Consider the following 27484-nt stretch of genomic DNA (forward strand, 5'->3'; position numbering starts at 1 on the left):
TGGTCTCACTGATGATTGTCATGGCTATATACGGCAATAACATTTAGCATGTTAACGTTGTCATTGCTAAGATGCTAACTGCTAGCATAGTAGCTGTTTCCATATGTAGAAACCTTTGTTTATAAACAATACTATCATGTCAGATAGTGTTCGCATGTTAGCATGTTAGCACTATCATGCTAATATTAGCATAGTTGCTTTTTGGTGTTGCATGTTAATGTTAGCATGGTACCATTGTTTGGTCTCACTGATGATTGTCATGGCTATATACGACAATAACATTTAGCATGTTAACGTTGTCATTGCTAAGATGCTAACCGCTAGCATAGTAGCTGTTTCCACATGTAGAAACCTTTGTATATAAACAATGCTATCGTGTCAGATGTTAGCATGTTAGCATTATCATGCTAATATTAGCATAGTTGCTTTTTGGTGTTGCATGTTAATGTTAGCATGGTACCATTGTTTGGTCTCACGGCAATAACATTTAGCATGTTAACGTTGTCATTGCTAAGATGCTAACCGCTAGCATAGTAGCTGTTTCCATATCTAGAAACCTTTGTATATAAACAATGCTATCGTGTCAGATGTTAGCATGTTAGCATTATCATGCTAATATTAGCATAGTTGCTTTTTGGTGTTGCATGTTAATGTTAGCATGGTACCATTGTTTGGTCTCACGGCAATAACATTTAGCATGTTAACGTTGTCATTGCTAAGATGCTAACCGCTAGCATAGTAGCTGTTTCCACATGTCGAAACCTTTGTATATAAACAATGCTATCGTGTCAGATGTTAGCATGTTAGCACTATCATGCTAATATTAGCATAGTAGCTTTTTGATGTTGTATGTTAATGTTAGCATGGTACCATTGCTAGCATGCTAGCATGCTAATGTTGGCATTATTGCATTTTAGCCACTTTCATAAGTAGAGACTTGTCCAAAACACTCAATGCTATCATGCTAAGGTATCGTTTGTGCATCCGATTCCCCAGCGGTACAAACTCCTCATCTGTGTTGTGTGTGTGTGCGTGCATGTGTGTGCGCATGTGTGTGTATATATGTGTGTATGTGTGTGTAATCCATCACAGTCCGACTTGTATTGACGTGAATGTCAGAGTCAGTGAGGACCGAGTGCACTGAAACGCACCATAAAGCACTCATTCTAATTACACACACGCATTCGCACACACACACACACACACACACACACACATCAAAGTGCCTTATGGTCAATGTCACTTCCTGTTTTGTGAACCATCTTTACCTGAACTACGTGCCCATGAAACCGTGTTATTCCAGTGCACATGATTCGGGAGTTCGAGTACGAGGGCCACATGCAGACAAAGTCAAAGGACACTGCTTTGAACCAATTATTAGCATAATAATTAGCATCATTATTATCTATAATATTATCTCTATATATAATATGATCCATATATATATGTAAAACAGCCTGAATGTTAACTTTGTCTCGTAGATTTTTTTTTACGCAATCCAACTTTATTTGAATGGCACTTTTTAAAAACTACAACCGCAGTAAAAGTAAAATAAATAAAAGTAACTCAAATACTGTAAAAACATGTTTTTCATTTGTAATCTGTCCCCAAAAGTCAAACAAAAACCAAAATGTATGAAAAAAATGTAAATGTTTCCCCTAAGAAAAAATCTACCTCAGTTAGCGTATGCCCTGGTTAGAGTATTTTTTGGTTAACATTGAAAAATTTCATGTTGCATATTGCATATTCATGAATGCAACATTTTGCTAGTTATAGCATGGAAAAGCTTAGATAGCTTAAAATAATGATCCATGAAATACATCCCTTTATGCTTAATTTATGCAGCACAAACTGGGTCTAACAAGGACAGAAAAACGCTGCACAACTGTGCAAGAAGACATATCTGAGGGCGTTTTCCAAAGAAAAAAAATTTTCATGCATTTTGCGAACAATTTATTCCATTTCACAAACATTTTTATCTATTTCACAAACAATCTACACTAAAACTAAAATCTCTAACTACTACCTTCAGATTGCAGCACAAACTGGGTCTAACAAGGACATAAAAACGATGCGTATTTGAGTGTGTAGTTTAAATGGAAAATTGTGAAAATTGTGAAAATTTGTGAAATGCATGAAAAATGTGTTTTTCTTTGAAAAACAAAGACATTTGTCTTTGTTACACACTCTACTACACACTCAAATATGCATCGTTTTTATGTCCTTGTTAGACCCAGAAAAACAAATTTTCATGCATTTCAAACATTTTTTCCCATTTCACAAACAATCTAAAGTAAAACTAAAATCTCTAACTACTCCATTCAGATTGCAGCACAAACTGGGTCTAACAAGGACAGAAAAACGCTGCATATCTGGGAGTGTGTAGTTTAACCATATCTCAGACTGTTAAAAAAAATTCCCAAGTGATCCCAAACTTTGGAGCGGTAGTGTATATTATTACTAGAAGCTACCTGTGTTATTATTTTTGTTCATTTTTACAATGTTACCGCCGTTGTTTTTTGCCACGGGAGCTGCGGGCCACACTTTGGAGACCCTGGTGAAAAGAATGAAACGGTAACACTGTGCACACTGTGGTTATGGGGGTTTGAACACTGCAAGGGATATTCATGATGAATAATGAATCCTCTTTGCACACCAGCATGAATATGTACGCGTACAAATGAAAGCCATGTAAATATTTACAATTAGCCTGCTAGCCCGCATTAGCATGAACACGGTCGTGGATGTGTGTTTTATTCATGAGGCCGCGCCGCGACGATGCTTGATGCCGAGCGTATTGGCTTAGTGGAAGTGAGCGTTTAGCCGATGAGCTCCGACTTAAAAGTCAAAAGTCAAAAATTCCGAATTTGTGAATTTTTTTTTTGTGCAACATTTTGAGAGACTGGGAAAAAAAAAAAAGTGTCCGTCTCCGCCGCATCTGTTCGCCGCGCCCGCGGGAACACAGCTGGGCTCGGGCCTTGGCGGGACAATTCCGACGAGGCAACAAAAGGAAGATGGAGGAGCAGAGCGGGAATCACTTCTGCTTTCGTAAGCTAACGACGTGGAGGCTGCAGATGTTTACCGAGGCGACGCTCTGCTCCCGCTCTTATTCTCGCTGCTTGACAAAATCAAGCTCGGAGCCACAAAAGCGGAAGTAATTGGACCATTAGAAGCCTGCAAGGCGGCGCCACAACAGTCCACTTAGCAGAGCGGGTCGGGTCCTCGGAAAGAGGACCGAGATGAGGACAACGTGCTAGGTTGGACCGCAGCGCTCGTCTGTTAAGAAGGTTTAAAAGAAGCAGGACAGGGATTTGAACCTGTGCTCGGCGGTATGACGACAACGGGCCCCCCAATACACCGTCGACACCACCATTAAATTTTTGTTTTTTTTGTTGTTTATCTTATAGGGGAGCTATTATCCTCATAATTGGACCCTTTGTATTGAGTTGTGGACTCTATTATCATTATTAATAATAATAATGATAATTATCATTATTATTAATAATAATGATGATTATAATTATTACTTTAATTGATTTGTATATTTTATCATTATTATTAATTATAATAATAGTGATAATAAAATAATTATTATTTTATCGTTTTTATATTTTGTTATATTTTATAGTTATTATTATTGATAACAATAATAATATTGTTATTAATAACTATAAGATATAACAATATATAAAAACGATAAAATAATTATTATTATCATTATTAACAATAATTATTAATTATGAATTAATAACTAATTATTATTAATGATAATAATAATTATTATTCATAATTATTAATTATGAATTAATAACTAATTATTATTCATAATGATAATAATTATTATTATTATTTTATCGTTTTTATATATTGTTATATCTTAAAACATAAAACCAATAAAATAATTATTATTATTAATAATGATTATTATTATCATTATTAACAATAATTATTAATTATGAATTAATAACTAATTATTATTAATAATGATAATAATAATTATTATTAATAATAATTATTATTATTTTATTGGTTTTATGTTTTTATATTTTATTTTTTTACTATAAAATATACAAACATACAAAAACAATAAAATAATAATTATTATCATTATTAATAATAATTATCATTATCAAAAATGTCCATAAAATAATAATTATTATTATTATTAATAGTAATAATTATTATCATCATTATTATTAATAATAATAATTAATACTAATTAATAATAATGATAATTTGTTATTGGTTTTATGTTTTTAGATTTTATTTTTTACTATAAAATATACAAATATATAAAAACAATAATTATTATCATTATTAATAATATTTATTATTATCATAAATGTCCATAAAATTATAATAATTTTTATTAATAGTAATAATTATTATCATTGTTATTATTAATAAAGATGGTAATAATTATTATTATGTTATTGTTTTTATATGTTTTTATAGTTATTATTATCATTATTATTAATAATAATAGTGATAATAATAATTATTATTTTATTGTTTTTATATTTTTTAAGATTTTGTAGTTATTAATAATAATAATAATATTATTAAGTTAAGTGCTCTGAGAAGGCAGCATTTTGTCTATGTATTGTTTATAGGACAAATGTGGACCGTGGACATTTTTTATATTTTCAAGTGGGGCCCTAAGTTGGTAAAGTTTGGGAACCCCTGAAGTAACCTGTTCTGAGGGGGCGGGGAAACGGCTGCCAATCAAAGAGTACAGGAAGCAGAGTGGAAATGGCGTTCCAGAACGAACGGACGGACGGAGCAGAGCGGAGCTGCTGTAGAACTTTAGTCATGAGCGAGGAGGATGTGATGTAACCTCACTGAGCTATTTTGGATGAGCCTCCGGGCTAGAAACCTGGTGTGCCTGTTGAAGGAAACAGACAAGTCCATGAGCCCAGGCACGTTATTTGCTAGTTTGAAGCCATTACGCATCATTTCCATTCACGGGGGGGGGGCGACACACGGTGAGCATGCTCCTCCATGATGATCCCTCGTCATCCTCTCTCATCAGCCTCACACGGTGGACTTTGGCTGAAGTCATTTGGAGTTTCGTGTTTTTGCCATCGCTAGCAGGTTCGCATGCCAGCCTCGTCGGGGGGGGCCCCCGCCGGCGCGCGGGCAGCCGCTCTGACAGGGGTCAAAGTTCATTCCGCATTCCTCTTGTCGTTTGTCGTTATTTTTCTGTGCGTGACGTTCCCGAGGCTGACCTTCACCACCACACCGAGCACCTTGCTGTGGAACAACATGACCCATATTCATTGCTCTTCTTCTACGTCTTCTTCTTCTTCTTCTTCTTCTTCTTCTTCTTCTTCTTCTTCTTCTTCTTCTTCTTCTCCTTCTCCTTCTCCTTCTCCTTCTTCTCCTTCTTCTCCTTCTTCTCCTTCTTCTCCTCCTCCTCCTCCTCCTCCTCCTCCTCCCATATTCATTGCTCTTCTTCTTCTTCTTCTTCTTCTCCTTCTCCTTCTCCTTCTCCTCCTCCTCCTCCTCCTCCTCCTCCTCCTCCTCCTCGACCGCCATGTTACTCTCTTTATGGGTAATTATTTTTATTATAAGTTGTATCGTTGTAAGCCCGAATAAATCTCAATTGTCAGGTCTTTGAACGCCCCACAATGTCCTCACTCTACTAATTGTGAGCCGCGGTGAGCTTCCAACAGTTGTGGTTCCATCCAGAAGCTTCAAGCGGTACTTGAGTTGAAGTCTACACTACCGCTCAAAAAATGTCTTTGTTGTCCAAAGAGAAACATATTTTCATGCATTTTGCGAGCAATTTTTTTCCATTTCACAAACAATGAAAATGAATCTTCTTCAGTTGTGCGGCGTTTTTGTGTCCTTGTTAGACCCAGTTTGTGCTGCTCTCCGAAGGGAGTAGTTAACAGCATGGTAAGAGATTTTATAAAATTGTAAAGAAAATTTATAAAATTGTAAAAAAATATATGAAATTGTAAAAATTGTAAAAAAATAAAAAATTGTAAAAATTGTAAAGATTTTATAAAATTAAAAAAAAATTTTAATTTAAAAAATTTGTAAAATTTAAAAAAATGAGCAAAAATGATAACACCAGTAGCTCCTACACTACCGCTCCAAAGTTTGGGATCACTTGGGAATGTTTTTGGCCAGTCTGAAATATGGTTAAACTACACACTCTCAGATATGCATCGTTTTTATGTCCTTGTTAGAGCCAGTTTGTGCTGCTCTCTGAAGGGAGTAGTTAACAGCATGGTAAGAGATTTTATAAAATTGTAAAGAAAATTTATAAAATTGTAAAAAAAATTGTAAAATTTTATAAAATTTTAAAAAAATTTAAAATTTTATAAATTTATAAACAGGCTGCTAATCCAAGTTCATCATTATTTTTCAAACTGGGTCTAACAAGGACACAAAAAGGCCGCACAAATATCTGAGAGTGTGTAGTTTTTCCTCAGACATTGTCTGGATCCGGTTCCCTCCATGTTAGCGTTATGAGCGTTATGTAGCCTCATGTTTTTTCATGAGCGCTATCATTCCGCTGTTAGAGGTCATCCACATCCTGGACCGGAACGCTGTCGGAATAACCTGTGTGTGTGCGTGTTAATAGTTTCTGCACGGGAAAAAGCTATTTCTTTAGCTCTATTCATGCTACCTGTTATCTCTCAGCCGGGATTAAAATGTCTCTCTGGAATAAAAGGAATGATACTGGTACCTGGGAAGTGTTTGACCTTGTCGCCTTACTCTTGCTAGTGTTGTCAAGGTCACGGGGATGTAATCCAGGCAGATACAGAGTAGAGTGAATTTTTTTGACAGACAACTTCAGTGTCTTGATGGAGATGGAATTTTTTTTAAGCATCTGCAACCCCCCCTTAGCCCCCACCCAAAAAAAGCAAAACGAAGCAACACAAAGTTTATACTTTTTACCCAAGTGCACACTTATCCATCAACAGACTGTTGTGTAAGTACGCAAGTGCACAGTTATGCACTCACAAGCCCAAGTGTAAGTTTGCAAGTGCACATGTATGCACTCGTAAGGACTCACTGTAAGTACGCAAGTGCACACTTATGTGCTCAAAAGCCAAAGTGTAAGTATGCAAGTGCACACGTATGCATTCAAAAGACTAAGTACGCAAGTGCACACTTATGCACTCGTAAGACTAACTGTAAGTATGCAAGTGCACACTTATCTATTGAATGACTAAGTGTAAGTACCCAAGTGCACACTTATCCATCAACAGACTAAGTGTAAGTTTGCAAGTGCACACTTATGCACTCGTAAGACTCACTGTAAGTACGCAAGTGCACACTTATGCGCTCAAAAGTCCAGGTGTAAGTATGCAAGTGCACTCTCGTCTATTGAATGACTAAGTGTAAGTGCCCAAGTGCACACTTATGCACTCAAAAGCCCAGGTGTAAGTATGTGTACCTGGGAAGTGTTTGACCTTGTCACCTTACTCTTGCTAATGTTGTCAAGGTCACGGGGATGTAATCCAGGCAGATACAGAGTAGAGTGAATTTTTTTGACAGACAACTTCAGTGTCTTGATGGAGATGGAATTGCATCTGCAACCCCCCCCCCCCCCCCCCCTTAGCCCCTAACCAACACCCCCACCCCCACCCCCCATCCAGATTTTCAGTATGTGTCCCTGACTCGAAAAGTTCCAACTTTGTGTTTGAAGCATTCTGGTCCTAATGACGACATGCTGGTAGAGTCGAGCCCCGCCTCGGGGTCGGCGTCTCCTTTTGACAGGAAAAAAAAACTAAAAGTGTGTCAGCCAGGCGTGACGGTCCGCACACGCTCAAAGTAAAGGTCACGTTTTTCTTTTTAAAGCTTGAAGAAAATGAAAAGTGACAGTGCACAAAAGCCGCTTTGGATCCATTTACTCGTAACTTTCTTTTTACGTTGACTGCAGAGGTGTGCTTTCTTTCCCCTCCGGTGCTTATTATTTATTTTCCGCGTGCAACCCAAAGTGTCCTTTAGCGTCCGTGTTTGACTTCCTGGGTGACTACCAGAGATGGCGGGCCCCCTCGTGCCGAGTGCTGCATTCATTAGGTCCGGGATAAATGAAGCATCTGGCTAAATGTGCTCCCCTGCGGTTGTGAAGAAATGGACGTCTTAATGCGACTCAAAGACCACCGTCAGCTGCACACACTTAGCCGACAATCAAAATGACGGGACACAAAGGTATGTCCCGTTGATGCCACCCCCCCCCCCCCAAAAAAAAAAGCAAAAAGAAGCAACACAAAGTTTATGATGCTTTTTACCCAAGTACAACAGTGAACAGACTAAGTGTAAGTACACAAGTGCACAGTTATGCACTCACAAGCCTAAGTGTAAGTTTGCAAGTGCACATTTATGCACTCGTAAAACTCACTGTAAGTACACAAGTGCACACGTATGCGCTCAAAAGCCCAGGTGTAAGTGTGCAAGTGCACACTTGTCTATTGAATGACTAAGTGTAAGTACCCAAGTGCACACTTGTCTATTGAATGACTAAGTGTAAGTACCCCAGTGCACACTTATCCGTCAACAGACGAAGTGTAAGTACGCAAGTGCACACTTATGCATCAACAGACTAAGTGTAAGTATGCAGGTGCACACTTGTCTTTTGAAGGACTAAATTTAAGTACCAAAGTGCACACTTATCCATCAACAGACTAAGTGTAAGTATGCAAGTGCACACTTATGCACTCGTAAGACTCACTGTAAGTACTTAAGTGCAGACATATGTGCTCAAAAGCCTAAGTGTAAGTACCCAAGTGCACACTTATCCATCAACAGACTCAGTGTAAGTACGCAGATGCACACTTGTGCACTCGTAAGACTCACTGTAATTACGCAAGTGCACACTTATCCATCAACAGACCAAGTGTAAGTACGCAAGTGCACACTTATGCACTCGTAAGACTCACTGTAAGTACGCAAGTGCACACTTATGCGCTCAAAAGCCCAGGTGTAAGCATGCAAGTGCACACTTATGCACTCGTAAGACTAAGTGTACGTACGCAAGTCCACACTTATGCACTCAAAAGCTCAGGTGTAAGCATGCAAGTGCACACTTGTCTATTGAATGACTAAGTGTAAGTATGCAAGTGCACACTTATGCACTCGTAAGACTAACTGTAAGTATGCAAGTGCACACTTGTCTATTGAATGACTAAGTATAAGTACCCAAGTGCACACTTATCAACAGATTAAGTATGCAAGTGCACACTTATCCATCAACAGACTAAAGTGTAAGTACGCAAGTGCACACTTATGCACTCGTAAGACTAAGTGTAAGTATACAAGTGCACACTTATGCACTCGTAAGACTAAGTGTAAGTATACAAGTGCACACTTATGCACTCGTAAGACTAAGTGAAAGTACGCAAGTGACACACTTATGCACTCGTAAGACTAAGTGTAAATATACAAGTGCACACTTATGCACTCGTAAGACTAAGTGTAAGTATACAAGTGCACACTTATGCACTCAAAAGTCCAAGTGTAAGTATGCAAGTGCACACACAGCCCTGCTAACACAGGCTTCATCAGTGGACCACTTCTATCCTGCCGTGACTATAAATAGCAGCTAAATGACACTAATGGTGGCGTCCGATTTGAAATATTCAACACTTTACTTTGCGTTTCACGGTCACGGAACGACGCCAAGAGGAGTCAGACAGGAGTCGAAATAATATTAATATTCTTCAATGAGGAATTTAGTTTTAAAGTTGAGTCGGGTGAATGAGTTTTAATGCGTTAAAGAAGAAGAAGAAAAAGGAATGTTGTTGCTCGGGGTCGCTGAGTGACATCTCGAGCGGCCAATCAGCAGCGAGCCGTGTCGCCTCGCGGGGTCCAATGGCGGCGCCCTGTGGGCGTGTCGTGCGGCTCGGCGGCGCGTTAGCGGGGAGTTTTTTTGCTAAATGACTGCAGCATCATCACTCCTCCCAGGCTGACACGCCGCGCCGTCCACACGGTAACTTCGTCTCCGGAGGCGGCGCGCCCGAGAGCGGATGCGAGCAGTCCGCCGGTGCGTGTGCGTGTGCGTGTGTCAAGACTCGGACCGCTAAACTGACGATGGAAGAAGCCGAGCGCGGAGCCCACGTCCACGCGCACCCCTGACCGTGTGACCGTGCACGGCGAGCGGGACCTGCAGCAGCAGCAGCTCTGGAGGGGGGGACCGGCGGAAGGGTTTTGGGGGGGACGCTCCGGTCCTGGTGGGGATGAATGAGGCAGGAACGCCGCAGCCGCTTCTGACAGAGTGTGGGGGGTCCACTCTCTCCGTGGATTAACACACTTTGAGAACCCCCCCCCCCCCACTCACCCCCTCCCTTGAAGGAATATACCTCATTTTGCCGATATCACCGGAACATCGTTAACCAGGTGGAATTGTGAGCCAATTAACGTCCTGTTAGAGACCCTCTGCTCCCCCTTCCTTCTTCCCCCCCCCTCCCACTCCCACTTCAAAAAAAAAAAAAAAAAAAAAAACCCCGACCTGGACACCCCCCTCCAACCTGCCCCCACTCTCCCTCTTGTGTGTGTCCGTGTCTTCCAGGAGAGGACACAGGTTCGATTCCATGGCTGCGGGGGTCACTCTCCGATAACTCACCTTGGAGGTCCGGAACCCACCTACGCCCCCGCCCCCCTTCTTCTTCCTCCTCTGAAGGGGAGATTCCACCTCTCAGAGTGTGACCCCCCCTTTCCTCCGTTTACCCCGGTGACCCCCCCCTAAATCCCCCCCCCCCCCCCAAAAAAAAAAAACAAAATGAGACTGTCCAAAATGTGCCGTCTGAACGCGCTGGGGATCTACTTGTGGGAGACGTTGGTGTTCTTCAGGTAAGGAACTTTATGGATCTGGTCTTGCATGCGAGTCGCCAAGTCTCCGTCGCTCCGAAATCCGGTCCACATATCGAGTGGATCCATGTGTGACCACTAGAGGGCGGCGGGACTTATCGAGAAGGTCTTAAAGACGCGACAGGTTCCTTCAAAGCTTTATGAGAAGAACCATCAAAAACAAACATCTTCTTGTTGTTTTATTTGTTAGCAGCCGCCATGTTGGCGTGGCGGCTCCTCCTTTTTTTTTTTTTTTGGGCCACTTGTAGTCTCTTCGAGGTCAGCTCCGGACTCTTCCCGCCCCCCCCTCCGGAGATGTATTTACTCATCCCGATGCTTCCCAAACTTGCCTATTCATCATTACCCCCGCGCCGGCGTGCCGACGCCCCTGGCCCGGCGAATCATCTTCCTCATGTTTGCGGCAGATGCTGTGCCATCGGGGGGGGGGGGGGGGGGGGAATGGGGGGGCGCGGGGGACACATCGGGCCCGAGATGATAGGCGGCGGCCGTGACTGGACTGCGACTTCTTTGTCTCAGCGCGGCTGGGGGGGACGCACTTTAGCATCACAGTGGGGTGCGGGGGGGGGGGGGGGGGGGTTGGTGTAATTTGCACACTTTTATGCCACTGCGTCACGGCGCCGCCGGAAGTCATGCCGGCCTTCTCTGCCCCTTTCCGAGCACTGATTGGTCAGATTTTCTTCCGATATATTTTCCGCTTATTACCCGTCAGGGAAACGCCAAAATGGCCGCCAGTGTGACTCGCAGCAACATAACCAATAACTTCATCAACAGGTACCGAGCGTGTACACTGTGTACTTACTTCGGAGTTTCTTCTGAGTGTACTTCACCTCGGCCTCTGTTATTTCAAGTTAGTGTTTAACTCTTCCGCTACATCGCCAAGATGGCCGCTGAAAGGTCATGGTTGCTGAGACGCTGACTCACAAGGAAAATACGTTTATACAGTTCAACACACAAATATTCATATATTTTTTTAACGTTATCGTGATTTTTGTATTTTGTCAATAATGTCATTGGTGGTAAGTGTCCTTCAATGCACACTCACCGTTTTGAATGGAACAGACAGCATGCTCAGTGTCAACACGCTCTCAAAAGTGTGAGTAATACACAGATGCGCACTTATGCACTCAAAATAGTAACTCTAAGTACGCAAGTGCACAATTATGCATTCAAAAGACAAAGTGTAAGTATGCAAGTGCACACTTATGCATTCAAAAGACTAAGTGTAAGGAATGCAAGTGCACACTTATGCATTCAAAAGACCAAGTGTAAGTATGGAAGTGCACACTTATGCATTCAAAAGACTAAGTGTAAGTATGCAAGTGCACACTTGTGCATTCAAAAGACTAAGTATACAAGTGTACACTTATGCACTCGTAAGACTCACTCTAACTACACAAGTGTACACTTATGCGCTCAAAAGCCCAAGTGTAAGTATGCAAGTGCACACTTATGCATTCAAAAGACTAAATGTAAGTATGCAAGTGCACACTTATGCATTCAAAAGACTAAGTGTAAGTATGCAAGTGCACACTTATGCACTCATAAAACTCACTGTAAATATGCAAGTGCACACTTATGCGTCCAAAAGCCCAGGTGTAAGTATGCAAGTGCACACTTGTCTATTGAATGACTAAGTGTAAATACCCAAGTGCACACTTATCCATCAACAGACTAAGTGTAAGTACGCAAGTGCACAGTTATGCACTCAAAAGCCTAAGTGTAAGTATGCAATTGCACACTTGTCTATTGAATGACTAAGTGAAAGTACGCAAGTGCACACTTATGCACTTGTAAAATTCACTGTAAGTACGCAAGTGCACACTTATGCGCTCAAAAGCCTAAGTGTAAGTATGCAAGTGCACACTTATGCACTCAAAAGCCCAAGTGTAAGTATGCAAGTGCACACTTATGCACTTGGAAAACTTACTGTAAGTACGCAAGTGCACACTTGTCTATTGAATGACTAAGTGTAAGTACAGAAGTGCACAAGACGAGATATTGCTCCGTTGAGGGCTTTCAATTGTCTATTAGAGAGGAGAGAAGAAGAAGAGAGTAAATGGTTGCCATTTTGTCACATAAGTGCGACGGTCATCGAGTGCACTGCTACGCTGTCAACATTAGCGCACTCAGAAACTTAAGAAGTCAGTGTACTTATCGAAGTGTGTTTACAGAAGTCGACGTAGTCTTAGTGTGAGCACGAGTACGGTCCGTAGCACCGGTCTGTGCTAACGCTGACCAAGTCGACCAATCTGAACCTTCTTGGCCAAGCAACAGTTGAAGACACCTCAGCCGATTGGCTGATTGCTGGAGGGGTGGGCGGGGCATGAGTCACAGCGTATTCTTTGTTTTCATGCAGGGACGTTATTGAGTGGAAATGTTTATTGCATGCAGATATTCAGCCTCCTTATTGCTTTGTGTCGGAGTATTATTCCCCACGCATGCCTCTTAAGTATTTCATTATGTGAAGTGTTGACGCAGTTTTTCTACCTGATGTCGTCCACCCGCCCCCCACCGCCCCCACATCACCCCCCCCCCCCCCCTTATGTGTGTGCTGCAGAGGGCTTTTGCATTCCGTGCACACTCTTAAGTTAATGGAGAGCTTTGGGATATTGCCATCTCAGCTCCTCAGGCTCGGATTGTGTTTAATAGATACCTGCCCCCCCCCCCCCACCCCCCAAACCCCCCCACCTGCACCGCAGCCTCATTCCACGTCCATTGATTACCTTGTCAATGACCGAGGACACATCTGATGAATGCACATTCCCTTTTTGTCCTCCGCCATGTTTATTGTTTATCAAGTTAGAATTATTTCCTAGCATCGGTAGCTAAAAAATATATTACGGTGAAGCTAATTTTGGATTTACACAGGTTTGATTTCCGGGCCGGGAGATCCCCTTTGTTGCCTCCGCGTCGGAACGAATGGGAGCGCTGTGGCGTGAAGGACGTGAGGCGTTTGAAAAAGTCAGACGTGCCGCATATCAGTTTTATGTTCAACATGAAGGTGAATGCAGGATGATAATACACAGAAACGGTGTACTACTACAAGTACTTGGATTCTGATTCCTGGCAGGGTTGTCACAGTAATCGATACTTCGATACCCATTCGACAGGATATCATTTTTTTTTTGGGATTGCGAGCCGTATCGACTCAAACTTACACATAATTTTCAATACTCACTTATTTCAATACAATGCTCACACCCAAACGTCGTGTTGCTGCTGGATGTTCATCGGATCTTCGCAGTATCCGAGTGATACTGGAGGTGTTTTGTCTTTCTCTCGACGACAGCAGAGTAAACAAACGCATTTTGTTCAGTGTATTTTTCATCAAAATAGTACTCACGCCCAAACGTCGTGTTGCTGCTGGATGTTCATCGAATGTTTACAGTATCCGAGTGATACTGGAGGTGTTTTGTCTTTCTCTCGACTACAGCAGAGTAAACAAACGCGTTTTATTCAGTGTATTTTTTCATCAAAATAGTACTCACGCCCAAACGTCGTGTTGCTGCTGGATGTTCATCGGATCTTCACAGTATCCGAGTGATACTGGAAGTGTGTTGTCTTTCTCTCGACGACAGCAGAGTAAACAAACGCGTTTTGTTCAGTGTATTTTTCAGCAAAATAGTACTCATTTCCAAACGTCGTGTTGCCGCTGGATGTTCATCGGATCTTCGCAGTATCCGAGTGATACTGGAGGTGTGTTGTCTTTCTCTCGACTACAGCAGAGTAAAAAAACGCATTTTGTTCAGTGTATTTTTCATCAAAATAGTACTCACGCCCAAACGTCGTGTTGCTGCTGGATGTTCATCGGATCTTCGTAGTATCCGAGTGATACTGGAGGTGTTTTGTCTTTCTCTCGACTACAGCAGAGTAAAAAAACGCGTTTTGTTCAGTGTATTTTTCATCAAAATAGTACTCATTTCCAAACATCGTGTTGCTGCTGGATGTTCATCGGATCCTCACAGTATCCGAGTGATACTGGAGGTGTTTTGTCTTTCTCTCGACTACAGCAGAGTAAACAAACGCATTTTATTCAGTATATTTTTCATCAAAATAGTACTCATTTCCAAACGTCGTGTTGCTGCTGGATGTTCATCGGATGTTTACAGTATCCGAGTGATACTGGAGGTGTGTTGTGTTTCTCTCGACTACAGCAGAGTAAACAAACGCGTTTTGTTCAGTGTATTTTTCATGAAAATAGTACTCATGCCCAAATGTCGTGTTGCTGCTGGATGTTCATCGGATCTTCACAGTATCCGAGTGATACTGGAGGTGTGTTGTGTTTCTCTCGACTACAGCAGAGTAAACAAACGCATTTTGTTCAGTGTATTTTTCATCAAAATAGTACTCATTTCCAAACGTCGTGTTGCCGCTGGATGTTCATCGGATCTTCGCAGTATTTGAGTGATACTGGAGGTGTTTTGTCTTTCTCTCGACTACAGCAGAGTAAACAAACGCGTTTTATTCAGTGTATTTTTCATCAAAATAGTACTCATTTCCAAACGTCGTGTTGCTGCTGGATGTTCATCGGATCTTCGCAGTATCCGAGTGATACTGGAGGTGTGTTGTGTTTCTCTCGACTACAGCAGAGTAAACAAACGCGTTTTTTTCAGTGTATTTTTCATCAAAATAGTACTCTTTTCCAAACGTCGTGCTGCTGCTGGATGTTCATCGGATCTTCGCAGTATCCGAGTGATACTGGACGTGTGTTGTCTTTCTCTCTACTACAGCAGAGTAAACAAACGCGTTTTTTTCAGTGTATTTTTCATCAAAATAGTACTCTTTTCCAAACGTCGTGTTGCTGCTGGATGTTCATCGGATATTCACAGTATCCGAGTGATACTGGAAGTGTGTTGTCTTTCTCTCGACTACAGCAGAGTAAACAAACGCATTTTGTTCAGTGTATTTTTCATCAAAATAGTACTCACGCCCAAACGTCGTGTTGCTGCTGGATGTTCATCGGATCTTCACAGTATCCGAGTGATACTGGAGGTGTGTTGTGTTTCTCTCGACTACAGCAGAGTAAACAAACGCATTTTGTTCAGTGTATTTTTCATCAAAATAGTACTCATTTCCAAACGTCGTGTTGCTGCTGGATGTTCATCGGATCTTCGCAGTATCTGAGTGATACTGGAGGTGTTTTGTCTTTCTTTTGACTACAGCAGAGTAAACAAACGCATTTTATTCAGTGTATTTTTTCATTAAAATAGTACTCTTTTCCAAACGTCGTGTTGCTGCTGGATGTTCATCGGATCTTTGCAGTATCCGAGTGATACTGGAGGTGTTTTGTCTTTCTCTCGAGTACAGCAGAGTAAACAAACGCGTTTTATTCAGTGTATTTTTCATCAAAATAGTACTCATTTCCAAACGTCGTGTTGCTGCTGGATGTTCATCGGATCTTCACAGTATCCGAGTGATACTGGAGGTGTGTTGTCTTTCTCTCGACTACAGCAGAGTAAACAAACGCGTTTTATTCAGTGTATTTTTCAGCAAAATAGTACTCATTTCCAAACGTCGTGTTGCTGCTGGATGTTCATCGGATTATCACAGTATCCGAGTGATACTGGAGGTGTGTTGTCTTTCTCTCGACTACAGCAGAGTAAACAAACGCATTTTAAGGTCGACTTGGTTCAGTGTATTTTTTCATTAAAATAGTACTCATTTCCAAACGTCGTGTTGCTGCTGGATGTTCATCGGATCTTCGCAGTATCCGAGTGATACTGGAGATGTGTTGTGTTTTTTTCACTGATTTGGCTTGAAAGTACTGTATAAAAAGGATAGTACTTTGTCGGTGAGTGAGTGTCTTATCATGCCTTGGGGGTGGGGGGGTGGGGCGGGGGGGCTTATAAAATGTCAAGACGGGATCAATTAAGGGTTCAGGTCTTAAGAAGAACATAATGAGGAGCACTTAGTGCCAATGATTGCATCCTGGTGTTAGCGCGTGCTTCCCACTCGCGCCCCGCCACCCCCCCGCCACCCGCCCCCCACCGCCCCCCGCTGTGCGTGCTTTACACTCCCCCTCCCTGCTTCAGCTGTTTCTTCTCAGCGGCGCCCGCATTGATCTGAAATAATCACTGCAAGCGCAACTTTGATCAGGGGAGCGCGAGAACAAGTCCAGACACCGACGGCGAGGCCTTACTCGGATTTGCCGCTCCGAACTGTCCATGACCACGTTCAATTCCAAGTATCACATCACTATCAGAAATATTCAAGAAGTATTTGGCTTAGAAATACTGTATAAAAAGCATACTAAAGGATATTTGCTCCGTGTCGATGGGCTCATTTTGCTCATTAAGAAGTATTCAAGAAGTATTTGGCTTTAAAGTACTGTATACTTTGCTCCGTGTCAATGGGCTCATTTTGCTCATTAAGAAGTATTCAAGAAGTATTTGGCTTTAAAGTACTGTATAAAAAAGATACTAAAAGGATACTAAAGAATATTTGTTCTGTGTCGATGGGCTCAATTTGCGCATTCAGAAGTATTCAAGAAGTATTTGGCTTGAAAGTACTGCATACTTTGCTCTGTGTTGATGGCCTCACTTTGCTCATTCAGAAGTATTCAATAAGTATTTGGCTTGAAAGTACTGTATAAAAAGGATACTAAAAGGATTCTAAAGGATATTTGTTCCGTGCTGATGGGCTCACTTTGCTCATTCAGAAGTATTGAAGAAGTATTTGGCTTGAAAGTACTGTATACTTTGCTCCGTGTCGATGGGCTCACTTTGCTTATTCAGAAGTATTCATGAAGTATTTGGCTTGAAAGTACTGTATGAAAAGGATACAAAAGGATATTTGTTCCGTGTCGACGGGCTCAATTTGCACATTCAGAAGTATTCAAGAAGTATTTGGCTTGAAAGTACTGTATTCTTTGCTCCGTGTTGATGGCCTCACATTGCTCATTCAGAAGTATTCAAGAAGTATTTCGTTTGAAAGTACTGTATATGAAAAGGATACTAAAGCATATTTGTTCCGTGTCGATGGGCTCAATTTGCTCATTAAGAAGTATTCAAGAAGTATTTGGCTTGAAAGTACTGTATTCTTTGCTCCGTGTTGATGGCCTCACATTGCTCATTCAGAAGTATTCAAGAAGTATTTTGTTTGAAAGTACTGTATATGAAAAGGATACTAAAGGATATTTGTTCCGTGTCGATGGGCTCAATTTGCTCATTCAGAAGTATTCAAGAAGTATTTGGCTTGAAAGTATTGTATAAAAAGGATACTAAAGGATATTTGTTCTGTGTCGATGGGCTCACTTTGCTCATTAAGAAGTATTCAAGAAGTATTTGGCTTGAAAGTACTGTATACTTTGCACCGTGTTGATGGGCTCACTTTGCTCATTCAGAAGTATTCAAGAAGTATTTCGTTTGAAAGTACTGTATATGAAAAGGATACTAAAGGATATTTGTTCCGTGTTGACGGGCTCACTTTGTCACTTTGCTCATTAAGAAGTATTCAAGAAGTATTTGGCTTGAAAGTACTGTATACTTTGCTCCGTGTTGATGGGCTCACTTTGCTTATTCAGAAGTATTCATGAAGTATTTGGCTTGAAAGTACTGTATGAAAAGGATACTAAAGGATATTTGTTCCGTGTCGACGGGCTCAATTTGCACATTCAGAAGTATTCAAGAAGTATTTGGCTTGAAAGTACTGTATACTTTGCTCCGTGTTGATGGCCTCACATTGCTCATTCAGAAGTATTGAAGAAGTATTTTGTTTGAAAGTACTGTATATGAAAAGGATACTAAAGGATATTTGTTCCGTGTCGACGGGCTCAATTTGCGCATTCAGAAGTATTCAAGAAGTATTTGGCTTGAAAGTACTGCATACTTTGCTCCGTGTTGATGGCCTCACTTTGCTCATTCAGAAGTATTCAAGAAGTATTTCGTTTGAAAGTACTGTATATGAAAAGGATACTAAAGGATATTTGTTCCGTGTTGACGGGCTCACTTTGTCACTTTGCTCATTAAGAAGTATTCAAGAAGTATTTGGCTTTAAAGTACTGTATACTTTGCTCCGTGTCGATGGGCTCATTTTGCTCATTAAGAAGTATTCAAGAAGTATTTGGCTTTAAAGTACTGTATAAAAAAGATACTAAAAGGATACTAAAGAATATTTGTTCTGTGTCGATGGGCTCAATTTGCGCATTCAGAAGTATTCAAGAAGTATTTGGCTTGAAAGTACTGCATACTTTGCTCCGTGTTGATGGCCTCACTTTGCTCATTCAGAAGTATTCAAGAAGTATTTGGCTTGAAAGTACTGTATAAAAAGGATACTAAAAGGATACTAAAGGATATTTGTTCCGTGCCGATGGGCTCACTTTGTTCATTCAGAAGTATTCAAGAAGTATTTGGCTTTAAAGTACTGTATAAAAAGGATACTAAAGGATCACTTTGCTCATTCAGAAGTATTCAATAAGTATTTTGCTTTAAAGTACTGTATAAAAAGGATACTAAAAGGATACTAAAGGATATTTGTTCCGTGTCGATGGGCTCACTTTGCTCATTCAGAAGTATTCAAGAAGTATTTGGCTTTAAACTACTGTATAAAAAAAATACTAAAAGGATACTAAAGGATATTTGCTCCGTGTTGATGGGCTCACTTTGCTCATTCAGACGTATTCAAGAAGTATTTGGCTTGAAAATACTGTGTAAACAGTATACTAAAGGATATTTGTTCTGTGTTGATGGGCTCAATTTGCTCATTCAGAAGTATTCATGAAGTATTTGGCTTGAAAGTACTGTATGAAAAGGATACTAAAGGATATTTGTTCCGTGTCGATGGGCTCACTTTGCTCATTCAGAAGTATTGAAGAAGTATTTGGCTTGAAGGTACTGTATTCTTTGCTCCGTGTTGATGGCCTCACATTGCTCATTCAGAAGTATTGAAGAAGTATTTCGTTTGAAAGTACTGTATATGAAAAGGATACTAAAGGATATTTGCTCCGTGTCGATGGGCTCAATTTGCTCATTAAGAAGTATTCAAGAAGTATTTGGCTTTAAAGTACTGTATACTTTGCTCCGTGTCAATGGGCTCATTTTGCTCATTAAGAAGTATTCAAGAAGTATTTGGCTTTAAAGTACTGTATAAAAAAGATACTAAAAGGATACTAAAGAATATTTGTTCTGTGTCGATGGGCTCAATTTGCGCATTCAGAAGTATTCAAGAAGTATTTGGCTTGAAAGTACTGTATGAAAAGGATACTAAAGGATATTTGTTCCGTGTTGACGGGCTCACTTTGTCACTTTGCTCATTAAGAAGTATTCAAGAAGTATTTGGCTTGAAAGTACTGTATACTTTGCTCCGTGTTGATGGGCTCACTTTGCTTATTCAGAAGTATTCATGAAGTATTTGGCTTGAAAGTACTGTATATGAAAAGGATACTAAAGGATATTTGTTCCGTGTCGATGGGCTCACTTTGCTCATTCAGAAGTATTCAAGAAGTATTTCGTTTGAAAGTACTGTATATGAAAAGGATACAAAAGGATATTTGCTCCGTGTCGATGGGCTCACTTTGCTCATTCAGAAGTATTCAAGAAGTATTTGGCTTGAAAGTACTGTATAAAAAGGGTACTAAATCTGTCGGCCTGTGCTGGAAACACCTCCAGTCCCCTTTCCCTTTCCCCTAGTGCGAGTCCTGGTTCATATTGTTTATTTGTACCGATATTGCTGAGCTTAGTTTGGAATTTCGTGCGTTCCCTTTTTGTTTTTCTCTTTGAAAAATGGCTGCCATTGAGTATATCGTTGGGATTTTGGGGTGGCTAACAGCATTTATCACGGAGCAATCCCCAATTTTGGTGCTCGATTCCAGAAATGCGGTTATCAGGAACACGAGCAGGTCCATTGTTGTCGTCTTCGGTGTCGCTTGGAGTCTGAGGGGGGGAATCGGGAATGGAGCCAGCAGACTTCCATTACGAGCCGCGTCTCATTTCATTCCGCTCGGACTTGAAGAGTCTTTTCAAAGTCAGAAACTTTGCAGTAAAGTCACCATTTGTGTCGCGGTCGCCGCGGTGGTGACGTCGCCGTCACCACCGCGTCGCCACCCAAAAACGCCGGAGTAGTTCTGCTCGGATAACCAAGCTAAATGGGTCGTTACTGTCGTCTATTTAAAGCCGCGCTATCCAGGCAGCGAGAGATGATGTAATCACACGCCGAGAGCGCGACCAGTGTCGTCAACTTGCATGCGCACTGCCTGCCGGGGTCACGGGTCAGTCCAGACCTCGCTCGACGGGACCGCGGTGCCGTTATCTCGCTTTGGGTGGGGGGGGGGGGGGGGGGACGGAGGCAGTAAAGCGTTTCAGTCGATCTCTGGAAGGGCTGACAGGAAGTGGAAGTGACAACGACAATGACGAGGGAGGGGAAAAAGTTTCGAGAGCAAGTCGAGCATTTACGGTGAAATTTCAGCTACTTCCTGTTCATTGAATCAATATTAAAGAACGCCACCATTTTTATATTATTTTTAATCCGCCCTGTTATAATAAACTGCCCACAAACGTAATAAAAATTTGCCTACTGCAAACGTAATACTGAATTTTTATTCCATATGTGGGAAAGTGAAAATCTGTAAAGGTAATAACTTCCCACAAATGTAATATGAGACAAAATATTATTCAAAAAGTTTCATTTGAATACATTAAAGGAATCTGTAATTATTAAATTTATTTTAAATTTAAAAAAAAATTAATAAATTATTAATAAATAATTATTAAAATAATAAATTAAAATAACATAATTGTGTTATTGTGCTCATTGCACAATTATTAATTATTGTAATAATTAATAATAATAAGTAATAATTAAAATGTAATATGAGACAAAATATTATTCAAAAAGTTTCATTTGAATACATTAAAGGAATCTGTAATTATTAAATTTATTTAAAATTTTAAAAAAGTAATAAATTATTAATAAATAATTATTAAAATAATAAATTAAAATAACATAACTGTGCTCATTGAAATTGTTTTAATAAAATTATTATTATTACTATTATTATTATATTTTATTATTTCTTTTGATTATTTAGTCGTACAAATCTGCAGCTTTGAATGTAATGATCCCGCAAACGTAATAAATTTCCCACAAACGTAATAAAATTTGCCCACTACAAACGTAATACTGTATTTTGAAATTGAAATTATTATTAAATATGAAATTATTACATTTTGTTTGTGGGCATACATGTGCGTTTTAGTTACAGTATATTATTGTATGTGTGATTTTGTGTGTTTATATGGGGAAGAAATAATCAAAAGAAATAATAAAATATAATAATAGTAATAATAATTTTATTAAAACAATTGCAATGATCACAATTATGTTATTTTTTTATTATTTTATTATATTATATTTATATATTATTTACATTTTTTTATTATATTTATATATTATTTATATTTTTTTATTATATTATTATTTTATTATAATTAAAAAATTACAGATTCCTTTAATGTATTCAAATGATACTCTTTGAATAATATTTTCCACAAAAAAAACAAAAAAATTAATCTTGTTAAAATCCTCAAAATGACATCTACACCTTCAGAACAAGCAACAACAACCACAAAAATCATTATTTTTGTCTCATATTACATTTGTGGGAAGTTATTACCTTTACAGATTTTCATTTTCAGAACCCACATATGGAATAAAAATTCAGTATTACGTTTGCAGTAGGCACATTTTTATTACGTTTGTGGGAAATGTATTACATTTGTGTTATTATTCCATTCAAAGCTGCAGATTTGTATTCCGTTTGTGGTTTATTACGTTTACTGTAAACCATACCCAATTATTTCAACACCAAAACATGTAAGTAATGTGTGTGCTTTATTTCGCAGGAAGGCTAACAACAACACGCTCCCTCCTTTGACATTCAAAGTAAACAAGTCCAAAGTTAATGAATTGCTGCTTGTTGTGCTGTCCTGGGAGCCAATTAGCTTCTTGGAATTATTGTTATGTGTGTAAGATTTGGTTGGGAAGCATGTGTCCGGGCCACGAGGCCAGCTGGAGCTTTGACCCCACTTGGGGTGATGAGCCGTTATGAGACGCCATGAGTTCTAAACGTTGGTTATTGTCCAGTCAATGGTGCCTTCATTGGATTGGTTCTACTTGGAGACTAGGGGTTGGCCATTGTTTGAATTTGGACGATTCCGATTCAGAGTGCAGTTCTTAAAGATTCTTGATTTCGGTCATCAAGGTTTGCATGCTTTTAATGAGGATGCTAACCATGAACTTGCTATTTTTAAGCAGTACATACTACATATCAAAGCATTCAATTTGAATATACACTACCGCTGAAAAGTTTGGGATCGCTTGGAATTTTTTTTTGGTCAGTCTGAGATATGGCTTTTTCTCAAATTTACCATATTTAATCACAATTAATCACATTTTTATTGATAGTTAACTCGTAATTAATCACTATTAATCTCAGGTCCAAAGACGTTTTGGCCAGTCTGAGAGATGCCGCTTTCTCAAATTTACCATATTTAATCACAATTAATCACATGTTTTATTGATAACTCGTAATTAATCACAATTAATGTCAGGTCCAAAGACGTTTTGGCCAGTCTGAGATATGGCGCTTTCTCAAATTTACCATATTTAATCACAATTTATCACATTTTTTATTGATAGTTAACTTGTAATTAGTCACAATTAATCTCAGGTCCAAAGACATTTTGGCCAGTCTGAGATATGGCGCTTTCTCAAATTTACCATATTTAATCACAATTAATCACATTTTTTATTGATAGTTAACTCGTAATTAGTCACAATTAATATCAGGTCCAAAGACGTTTTGGCCAGTCTGAGATATGGCGCTTTCTCAAATTTACCATATTTAATCAAATTTTTTTTATTGATAGTTAACTCATAATTAATCACAATTAATCTCAGGTCCAAAGACGTTTTGGCCAGTCTGAGAGATGGCGCTTTCTCAAATTTACCATATTTAATCACAATCACATTTTTTATTGATAGTTAACTCGTAATTAGTCACAATTAATATCAGGTCCAAAGATGTTTTGGCCAGTCTGAGATATGGCGCTTTCTCAAATTTACCATATTTAATCACAATTAATCACATTTTAATCGATAGTTAACTCGTAACTAATCACAATTAATCTCAGGTCCAAAGACGTTTTTATCGATAATAAGTCTGGTTTTAAGTGTCTTTGTGCTAAACAAGATACACGGGCTAAGGTGCCGTATATTTTAAAGATGTATTTTCCACTTTTCGGACCTATAGCTGTTGGTACAATGTTAGATTCTCGTGTTAAATGATGCCAGAGTTTCAGATAATGAGGTTTCAGGGAGTTTTTGTAACACTGACTCACTTTCTTATATGGGCGCGCCTGGGTACAGGCCAATCACAGCGAAGTGGGGGTACCCGGAGTAAACTAGCTAGCTAGTCACCGGGAATGATTTTCAACACATATGGAAATCATAGGTACACTACTGCTCCAAAGTTTGGGATCACTTGGGAATGTTTTTGTCCAGTCTGAGATGTTTGAGATCTTGGAGCTTCTTCCCTGAAACTCTGTGGTGTCTTTTGTCTTCCAGCCTGGCGGCGTCCAAAGAAGCCGCGGCGAGGAAGGCCGCCTCCCCAATGCCGCCTTCGGAGTTCCTGGACAAACTCATGGGCAAAGTTTCGGGCTACGATGCCAGAATCCGCCCCAACTTTAAAGGTAGGAGGCGCCACCAAGAGGGCCGAGAGGCCTAAGTTTGATGCGATCACTGGTTGTCGCCGCGTCTATGTTCGATTCCGAGATGTCTGCTTGGAAAATTAAGCAAACTTGTCGCCCAAAAACGGTTTGTATTTGAAATTTCGAAGCAGGGGTGTCGTCACAGTTTTAGCCCTCCGTTCACTTTTGGTTGTTTGACGAAGCCTTTGTGCTGCAGTTCATAGAACAGCCACTAGGTGGCAGACGGTACGCTTTCAATTTGGCCAAACGCTGGACTCCCGCTAGGTTAGACCCCGTCCCGGAATGTAATTGTAATGGTAATGGTAATGGTAATGGTAATGGTAATGGTAATGGTAATGGTTTAATTCCATTTGAACATGCATCAGATTAGAATATGCGTTTATACGTTTATTAATATTATTAAACGTATATTAATATACGTTTTTTTTTAAATTTTACAATCAGTAACAGTTACATTTGTTCACTTCCTGCTTTCCTAATATCATTTAATTTTTTTATTATTTTTTTTTATTTTCTAATTTTTATTTTTACAATCAGTAACTGTTATATTTGTTCACTTCCTGCTTTCCTAATATCATTTACGTTTTTTTGTTTTTTTTTATTTTTACAATCAGTAACTGTTATATTTGTTCACTTCCTGCTTTCCTAATATCATTTACGTTTTTTTTTGTTTTTTTATTTAAATTTTTACAATCAGTAACTGTTACATTTGTTCACTTCCTGCTTTCCTAATATCATTAGGTTTTTTTTTAATTTAAATTTTTACACGCAGTAACTGTTATATTTGTTCACTTCCTGCTTTCCTAATACATATCATTTATGTTTTTATTAATTTTTAAAAATTTTTATTGAAATTATTACAGTCAGTAACTGTTACATTTGTTCACTTCCTGCTTTCCTAATATCATTTATGTTTTTTTTAATTTAATTTTTACAATCAGTAACTCTTATATTTGTTCACTTCCTGCTTTCCTAATACATATCATTTACGTTTTTATTAATTTTTTAAAATTTTTATTGAAATTATTACAGTCAGTAACTGTTACATTTGTTCACTTCCTGCTTTCCTAATATCATTTATGTTTTTTTTTATTTAATTTTTACAATCAGTAACTGTTACATTTGTTCACTTCCTGCTTTCCTAATATAATTTAATTTTTTTTAATTAATTGTTTTTAATTTTTTTAAATGTTAATTTTTTATGTAGAGCAGTGTTGACTTCCTGTCCCCGTACCAGGATCCTCCATTTTGACGAATAATAATAATAATAATAATAATAATCACAATAACCACAACACAGATGATTAGCTTTAGAACGGGGGCCATCCATGGGGGGCGCCAACGGAACCCAGCGGGAGTCCAAGAGGAGTGCCGGTACGTTAGCATCATATGCTATCCGTCATTGCTAAACGAGCTCGGTGGTCAAATTGCAATGGTGACACCCCTGATTGGCGGCTCATGTCCTCCGGCTGTTTAACCATCTCATGTGCTTGTTCTCAACCTGCCGACCTTTGACCTTTGACCTTTGCAGTGTGGAACAAAGGTAAACAAACTGTGCTCGAAATGTGTCCGCTCGTTCGATTCCCAAACTGCCCTTTTTTTTCCCCAGCCCTTGCACCCGGCTCACCCGTTAGATGCTAATAGGATGTTTTGGTTTTTTTTTTTACCCATGATGCTAGTTGGCTACATGGTATCCTCAGTGCCCCCCCCCCCCTCGCCCCCCCCCCTTCTCAAAAGACGCTGCTTACTCTCTCTCAGTGAAGAGACCCCCCCTCCATTAAGACACATGTCACAGGTTTCTCACTTTAGCATCACGAGTACACGACAGAGACGGTCTGCAACCGACCAATCACGGGACGCCGAGCTTTGATTGACAGCTGTGCTTTGATAGACAACCGATGATATTCTACTCCACGTGTTCTTGGTATCTTCTCGTTGTGACGTTCATGCACTAACTGGGTCATGCTAACGTCCTCGGCATCAGACGTACTGCGTCTACGATGGAATACTTCTGTCAGTACTTTAATCAAGATGTATACTGTGTACAGCGTGTACTTAGTTCATGTGTGTGTGTGAATGTTGATGGTGTAGTGCTGGCGTACGTTTGAGGTTTTTTTGTGTGCATATAAAATACCAAGGTCGCACGGTGGACGAGTGGTTGGCATGTAGTAAGCCACACAGTCGGGGAAGGAGGTCGGGAAGACATGGGTTCGATTCTGCGCCTGGGGGGCATCTCTGTGTGGAGTTGCATGTTCTCCGGGGAAAACTAATAAACTTGAATTAAAATCAATAATAATACATTTTTTGGGGGGGGGGGGGGTAAACAAACAGAAATGTAAAAAAATTATAAATTAAACACAAATTAAAAATAACAAAAAAAACCGATAACAATTAAATCAAAATAGCAATGACTTAAATTAAAATGTAAACATAAAATAACGAAAAATAACAATCACTTAAAAGCAAGCAAAATCAAATTCATTAAAAGTGTAAAAAAAAATAATACTAAAAAATGATATAAATGCTTTCAAAATGTAACAAAAATAGTAGGAATCGAAATGACCATAAAATATTTTAAAAAACAATTAAAAAGTATATAAATATAAAGGGTAGGGTTTAAAAATGACCATAAAATATTTTAAAAACTATTTTAAAAAGTATATAAATATAAAGGGTAGGGTTTAGAAATTACCATAAAATATTTTTAAAAACAATTTTAAAAAAGTATATAAATATAAAGGGTAGGGTTTAGAAATTACCATAAAATAGTTTTAAAACTATTTTTTTAAATATATAAATATAAAGGGTATGGTTTAGAAATGACCTTAAAATATTTTTAAAACTATTTAAAAAAAGTATATAAATATAAAGGGTAGGGTTTAGAAATTACCATAAAATATTTTTAAAAACAATTTTAAAAAAGTATATAAATATAAAGAGTAGGGTTTAGAAAT

At 39.2% G+C, this 27484-nt stretch overlaps 1 protein-coding gene across 5 annotated transcripts in view; it reads left to right on the forward strand.

Annotated features, from left to right (window-relative positions):
* glra1 (glycine receptor, alpha 1) overlaps positions 1-27484 on the forward strand; it is a 123782-nt gene that overhangs the window by 55048 nt on the left and 41250 nt on the right. For 2 of the 5 annotated variants that reach the window (XM_058064700.1, XM_058064701.1), the window contains exons 1-2: positions 9901-10809; positions 24388-24512. In XM_058064700.1, coding sequence (XP_057920683.1) covers positions 10739-10809; positions 24388-24512 — 196 coding nt within the window. In that variant the 5' untranslated portion in view covers positions 9901-10738. Of the gene's footprint in view, positions 1-9900; positions 10810-24387; positions 24513-26061; positions 26074-27484 lie in introns of those variants that run through there. The other 3 variants (XM_058064702.1, XM_058064703.1, XM_058064699.1) reach the window with 2 other exon arrangements.

The sequence above is a fragment of the Doryrhamphus excisus genome, chromosome 2, assembly GCF_030265055.1.
Source record: "Doryrhamphus excisus isolate RoL2022-K1 chromosome 2, RoL_Dexc_1.0, whole genome shotgun sequence".
Taxonomy (NCBI): Eukaryota; Metazoa; Chordata; class Actinopteri; order Syngnathiformes; family Syngnathidae; genus Doryrhamphus; species Doryrhamphus excisus.